Below are 7,336 nucleotides of genomic sequence, written 5' to 3' on the forward strand. Positions count from 1 at the left end.
ACTTTGAAGAACCTGCTCTTTTTCTAATCCTGATATGATGGTGTGATTGGTTGATCAGTTTCTAGCCTTTTTCGTCATTTACCAGTGTTGATGTCCAAGTATTGGTAAACTAATTTTTACTTTGACAGTCATTCTGCAAGGATCAATATTACTGACACTCTTCATGTCAAAGAAACTAGATCCACCGTGTATTGCTAATAATAGCAGACACTTTGACTTTACAGACACATTCTAATCCTGCTGTATAATATAGTCAAAATGCAGGTTAAAATGACACAGGGAGTATCAAGAAATGGAAGCTCAATGTGTCTTTGTACTGTATAGCCCATCTGAACTGTACATTTTGTGTTTGCCTTAATATAGCTGGTTCTTTAATTGATGTTGAGGGTTTTACATTTTTTGATTTACACAGCCCAAGCCAGATCTCGTATGTACAGTTTAGTGAATACATTACCAATAACTGACCAATAAGTATAAGAGAGGAGGAAACTTATTCAGAAATGTTAACTTTAAACATAAACTGGTGTCTGAAATCCTACTCATATTACAGAAACAGAAACATGAATTTTACACACATTATTGATTTTTTAGTGACATTTATGTTGTTGGCCATACATGGACAAAATGTAACGTGAGTAACCACTTTATCTGCACCCCTAGTAAAAACCATGTGTTCTTTATTTTTATTTTTTTATTTTTTTTACTTATATACATAGTTTGTCTCCCTAATATACTTCTTTGAAATGGATATACTCAACTTTAATAAAAGCCTTGTATGGGGAGTCTTTTCACTTATGTCGACTTTTTATTTTATGCATGTCCAAATCATGTAACGTGAGTAACCGACGCATTTCAAAGATTTGCCAGGAGCGTAATAAAATTTCCCAAGTTTTGTTTTTATACAAAGGATAGTCAGACTGTACTTTGTTATGAAAAGGAGATGTTTAGTTCCTATCAATAATAATGGAGTTACAGCTCCCAGTATGAGTCAAGGTGTCTCCAAATGTAACCGTGGAGTAGCCCCTATGTAAGAAAGGTCTTTTATTGAAATAATATCCATACCTGTGTTCATTGCATGTATGTTATTCAGCCTAGATTTCATGATTCTATCAAATAAAATACGATGATAATTGGCCTTCGTCTTTGACTTTATCATGAAATCCTTACAGAACTACCTGAACTTAGTTTAAAACATTAAAAACCAATTTTCACCTGTAATACCATAACACACTAAACGAATATCAGATTTTCAAAGCAAACTTTAATTAACACTCAACACACAAAATCAGTCATCATCAAACATATCATAAAATATATGTGATATACCAGAATTAGAAAAAAGTTAACATCAAAAGTCACTATTTTTATGATTAAAAAGATTGTGAACACTTATAGTTAGTAGATAACAAAGTGTATAGAATCACTGGATAAACTGCAAAAAAAGTACTGTAGTCAACTATACAAAAGATGATACAAAATTCTAGATATCAAAATATTTATGTAAAAGGGATTAAACAAAACAATTGTATATAAATATGCATTATCACTTCAAGGCATTTCCATCTTTAAATATCTGTGAATTTTACAGATCCATCCCACAATCGTGAATGGGGATGAGGGTTCCCAAAATAATGATGGGTAGAATAATGGGACATTAGTCACAAAAAAATTAAGAATATTTTGATAGAAAATAAAGTCAAAAATTCTAAAGATAAAACATTTATTCCAGATACATGAAAACATGTATTATGAAAATTGTCTTTCAGTTAGAGTACAGAGAATTTGAAACAAAATACGCTAAGGAGAAAGGATGTTTGGTAAACAAAGATATCCTAAAACCTTTGATCAACAAAGCTATTTAAGAAAAGTGCAGTGTGTGCACATCATGCATGAGCTGAGATGAAATTTCCTAACTCTGTATATAAATAAACACTACAGTGTCTGAGAGGATATCATCCTGTCCACATGTGTCAATTTATATGTGTACTTAAACTACTTTAGGTTTTTTTTCTTCCTTTTCCAGTCATAATATTTGATGACTATGAGCAGCAAGAGTCATTTGATTGCACAAAAAGAACACAGCCTAATGTCTACATCATATGAAAATAATAGTGTAGACCTGATATGGGATAATCGATACCTTTATCCCTAAGACCATTGAGATATGTAGACTCGGGCCCTATTGATTGCACAAAGATACAAATATCATAAGCAACAATGGCCCAATTTGTAAGTGCATCAAACAACAAAAACCCTGAATATTTTTGCTTAATCATTCATGTCACTCAATCACACGTACACATGTATAATTAATAAATGACACATTCTATAGCTCAGATCATGTTTTAAAAATATTTATGGACCTAGATAGATCATCAGCCTTGAGAAAATGAACATTTATTGTAATCTAGCGGGAATTAACAAAACCTCTTTTGAATTTCTGATTGAAAAAAACACATGGTATAAACAATATCATACATAACTAATTTGTTTGACATTTGAATCTAATTAACTAAATGTCAAGATCTTTCTTTTCCAAATTCCAAATCAAGATGCATTGAATTTAAAAATTTTGTTCTAAAAATAACATGATTTTGAATTCACTCCATCATCACATGATAAATTCATCTTTGAAAAAGAAATCCAAGGCTCTATCCAATTCTTATTTAAAATCAGGCACTTCTGGTGTGCTTGTACAAACTGATCTGATAGAAAAGTTTAATGTAAATTTTAGAATTTAACAGTGTATATATTCAAGTAAAAAGTATAATAAAATAAGAGCAAAACAACCCGAATTGCATTTCAAGTACTATAAAGTATAAAAAAAATAAGATCAAAACAAGTCAAATTGCAATTTTCTCATAATCTGTAGAATTTCACAGATTCCATTGGCCCTTTCTGCTCTTTACTGACGATGAAAAGTCAATAAATATTCATTCTTTTCAATGTACTGGTATGGATAATGTACCATGTGGGAAAGTCAGGGGCTTCTAATTTGATATACTTAGGGCAAGCCAAATTTTCTATAGGCCATATTTTTATATTGCTGTACAAATGGGAAAAATAAAAAGGGCATGTCTCCAATGCCAATTAGGAGGTGCTTCAGGTGCACCAAGTCAAGCCAACAGGGCATCCACACAACCTTGGCCTTCAACAGCCTTGGATTAATTAAAGCCCTAGATAGTAATTTGTATCACCACCAGTCACTTGATTTTTACCATTAATTATATTTCACTTTTCAGGAGACCTATGAAATCTCACAAATGTGGTGTACTGCTTAGAGTATTTCAGGAATGTTGTATGAATGAAAGACAAGATACATGTACAAATGCATTTACAAATATACTACAAAGAGAATAACCTCTTACTTTGTATAAATTTACAAAACAATATCCATCAAATCGGAGCATACTTTGCAGACAAGACATGTAAGTCACTTACTAAGTGACTAAATCAACAAAATTTACTTCTCAACCTTAATCAGTGAAATCAAAGTTAGAAATAGAACAGGAAAGTCATCTTCATTTGCTTGTCCAAAGTCTGAAAGTCAGCAATGTCTTCAGTAAATATGGTCAAGATGGCTTATGGTTTGTTTCCAGACTTTTTGAGAAACAAGGAACATCCTGGAATAACTATATTATCAAAAACTTCAGTATCGTTTGATATCCTTGACCCTGCTCCACTTGATGCCATCCACTGGTTGAGAAAACTTGATAGGTAGGATGAAACGAACCCACCAGTACCTCCCAAAGACATCCTGAAGATTAAAATGGGCACCACTGTCATACAGGTTGACCTTTTTCGCTGCTTCATAACTCGTCTGACCATGCAGGATAAGGCTGATCTGTTGGAAAAAGAGAATGCTGCAGCCAAGACCAATCATCAGCATGTTGTAGAATAGTAACAGCATGAGATAGTCTGTTACTGTGAAATAGCCCATGAAACATCGATAGGTCGCAACCGGAACAAGGTAATGGTGCATACTCAAGGAAACGATCGGTCCGATGACATGATGGAAGTACATGCCCAAGTGAAGAAGTGCGAATAGACTCGAGAGGGCAACGTAGAAGAGGAAGACGACAAAAAATCCATGGTTGATGTGACCGACGCAGTTCCCCAAGAAGAAGCAATGTGATTCTCGCTTCAGGACACACTGGTTACAGACGGAACAATGGTGGGCTCGAGGAGGAACATACTGCTGACATGGAACGCAATATCCCCAATTTTTCCCTCCTTCAGCCGTTGGCACTTTGAGTTGCCCTGCATCGTAAAATGGTGGGTTGAAAATTGCTCGCAAATAATTCAGCATCATGTTGCCCATGCAAAAACTCAGGATCCATGTTGAAATGGGCGTTGATGCATTCGAGTCAATGGTAGGATCGTTCATTTCGATCTTGTGGTTGAACGGAAAGACGACGAACGTACTGACGTAGAACGCAATAACTGACACAACGAAGTAGAAAGCTACGCCGCTCTTGTTGGCGAGGAGCAATATCCGTTTCTGGCCAGGAATCAGCGGCACAATCCGATTCGCCAAATTCTCCATCATTGACACAAATGTGTTCACAATGCTCTCGATTTTCGCCATTTTCCTCGCTTCAATTGTGAGTAACTGATCCTCATGAATAAAGTCCGGTATTCTTGACTTGAATAGACTGGCAAACAGCAGAAGAAATTCTCGGACTTGGTCTTGGTGATTCTGTTGTTGACTGTTTTCAAGGGGAGTTTACCGTTAACGAATTTTCTATGATACGCCGCGAGTGCCGGAGCTGAGAATGGGGGCATAATCATTATTTTTTACTCTAATCAATCGGGCCTAGAAATTCATAATCTACAACAATCTTTAAAAGATTATATTCATGATTTGAATTTGAATTTGAATTCATTCAAATATAATACTTTAATTGTTAAGCTCTATTATGAAAACTTGAAAAGGCACATTTGTTTGCTTCATCGACCATGTCGCGTTCCATACACCGGGGAAAAGGGGGTGCCTTCCAAAGAGATATTATTTTGTTTGAGTCAAGTGTGTCCATTTGTTCAACTGTCCCCCGGGGGGGGCCACTTACATTGAGGAGTGGATACCATGCGCGACCAAAAAAAAAACACGTAAAAAAGGATGTCTTTTTCACGATAGGCCACGTTACGTACGTAACGTGATAAGGGTGTCAAAAACACAAAATTAATGAAAAAAGGGTATCTATTTCGCTAGGGCAATTGCGTGTTTAGGGTCGAATTTGCGGGGATGATAAAACAAAATTAAAATGTTTTATAAAGGATGTCCTTTTTGCCTCAACACTTCGTGTTTAGAGTCCAATTTGCGCGGGGTGTAGAAGATGGGGTCGTACTAAACTAAATAAGGTAAAGCCGACGAAAGAAGGACCCGTAACAATAAAACATTCCTGTACTTGTTTATGGGTTCATTTCAGGGAATATTTGCCAAGAGTATCGTTTTGTTTCCAATACTTGTTAAGGGTAGGGTTTCACACCCCAATACTTGTTAAGGGGTGCATATTCAGAATATGGAAATTACGTGTTTAGGGTGCTTTTTGAGACCCCATGGTCGCGCATGGTATCCACTCGTGAATGGAAGTGGCCCCCCCCCCCCGGGAACTGTCCAAGACCAAGTTCAGCCATGCAGTGTTGACAGTGGCGTAACTAAGGTGGGGGCCATGGGGGGCATGTGCCCCCCCCCCCCCCATCAGCTGGCCAAAAAAAGGGGAAAGGGAGAAAAAGAAAGAAAAACGTATTGGGGAAGAAGAAATTATTGTATTTTATATCATATTGTGTTATATTATATTATATCATATATTACATAAGAAATATTTTTTCATCAATATATGAAACATAATTGGCTTAATTAGGGTGCATAGAGGGTATAGCATATGTTTATCGTTCCTGTGTTCGCATTGTCTGAGTAATGAGATAAAAAGAAATCCCATTTTCAAGCCTTTATACCAAATATATATTATATTTCCTTGCACTAGCTTTGATTTCGATCGTTTTATGTAGTGATATATGCTTTTTCCATGACTATATACTTAAAGCGATTGACCCCTTAGTAAGGTCTGAATATGAAAAAATTCCTGTCCGTGCTTACCTTCGCATTTTTGGACTGGTGGGATGTCTGCTCTTTGATCATATAAAAAAACAATACAGCTCGCGCTTTGCGCTCGCAATATTTGATTAGTGAGCTATGTATCATGTATTACAAAGACCACAAGAAGTGTTTCAGGGACTAGATGTAATTCATACAAAATCAGCAAGCGCTTGCATATTTATGGTGGTCGCATTAGATGACTTTGGTGAGATACGGATGCTCTTCATGAATTCCTTTAAAAGTCCATGTTTGGGGTCAATATACAAAAATTTAAGCTCGCGCTAATTGGTGCTCGCATTGTTTATTTTGTGAGAGAGGCCTATTTATCATGATTACAAAAATTTGCTTATGATTTCCTTTTTCAATTTATTCAGGTCTGAATATCAAAAAAATTTCAGCTCGCGCTTCGCACTCGCATTATTTGATAAGTGAGATATATATCCGTTTAATGGCACAGTCCCGAATTCTTTAGTAGGTCAGTAAACCTGGCAATTGAGCGCGCTTCGCGCGCCCTTGTAATTAAGTGACTCAACATTTTTTGCTTGTGCCCCGCAAGCCATATGACCCACGATAAGCTACTGAGTGTTGATGTGCTATAATTTGGGAACTCCAAATGATCTCAACTTCTCCTAAATCCCTTTTCCATTCCACGGCATTGAAAGCTGAAATTTGATAAGGGTCTTGTGGTCTTGTGAATATGCATTCAGGCCATGTTTATTTTCATCAAATAAACTAAAGAAAAAAAATAATAACATGGGGGGGGGGTCGGGTGTCCGGACACTTTAAAGTTTTTAAGCATTCCAGCTTTTATCTTTGGATTACATCAAACATATGAATTCAGTTGTAATCATCTTCTATTTTGTTCTCTGTAATATTGCCTGAACTGAACATTTTGTGCTTGTTAATTAATGAAACTCCGCCGCTTAATTTTTCCCAATGGCTGCAAAATTGATTGTCCGGACACACCAACCTGGGACACACAACCTGTCCGGATACACAACTACTGGGTATGCCAGTTTCATATTTTCAAATATGACATAGCTAGACCCTGTAGAATATTTTTTTCCTTAATTCACTCAGAATTGTTATCATAATCAGGGGTGTAAATGGTCACAAATAAAACGATCTGAAAAAAGCTGATGAGTATTGAAAAAGTCTGAAATAGAAAGAGCTCTCATACTTTTTGTACAGTAAGCTGAAATTCAGTTGAAAATCAAAACAAAACAAAATTGAAAT

At 35.9% G+C, this 7,336-nt stretch overlaps 1 protein-coding gene across 1 annotated transcript; it reads right to left on the reverse strand.

Moving 5' to 3' along the window:
* Window positions 1-1,241: 1,241 nt before the first annotated feature.
* On the reverse strand, window positions 1,242-4,743 carry LOC121418522 (palmitoyltransferase ZDHHC22-like). The gene has a single exon (XM_041612433.1). It carries the CDS (start codon window positions 4,586-4,588, stop codon window positions 3,650-3,652), a length of 939 nt encoding a protein of 312 aa, XP_041468367.1. The 5' UTR covers window positions 4,589-4,743; the 3' UTR covers window positions 1,242-3,649.
* Window positions 4,744-7,336: the final 2,593 nt, after the last annotated feature.

Source organism: Lytechinus variegatus, chromosome 7, assembly GCF_018143015.1.
Source record: "Lytechinus variegatus isolate NC3 chromosome 7, Lvar_3.0, whole genome shotgun sequence".
NCBI lineage: Eukaryota > Metazoa > Echinodermata > Echinoidea > Temnopleuroida > Toxopneustidae > Lytechinus > Lytechinus variegatus.

Bases quoted from the DNA above. Each gene is read 5' to 3' on its own strand.
- LOC121418522 (XM_041612433.1), bottom strand. From the start codon at position 4,588: ATGGCGAAAATCGAGAGCATTGTGAACACATTTGTGTCAATGATGGAG.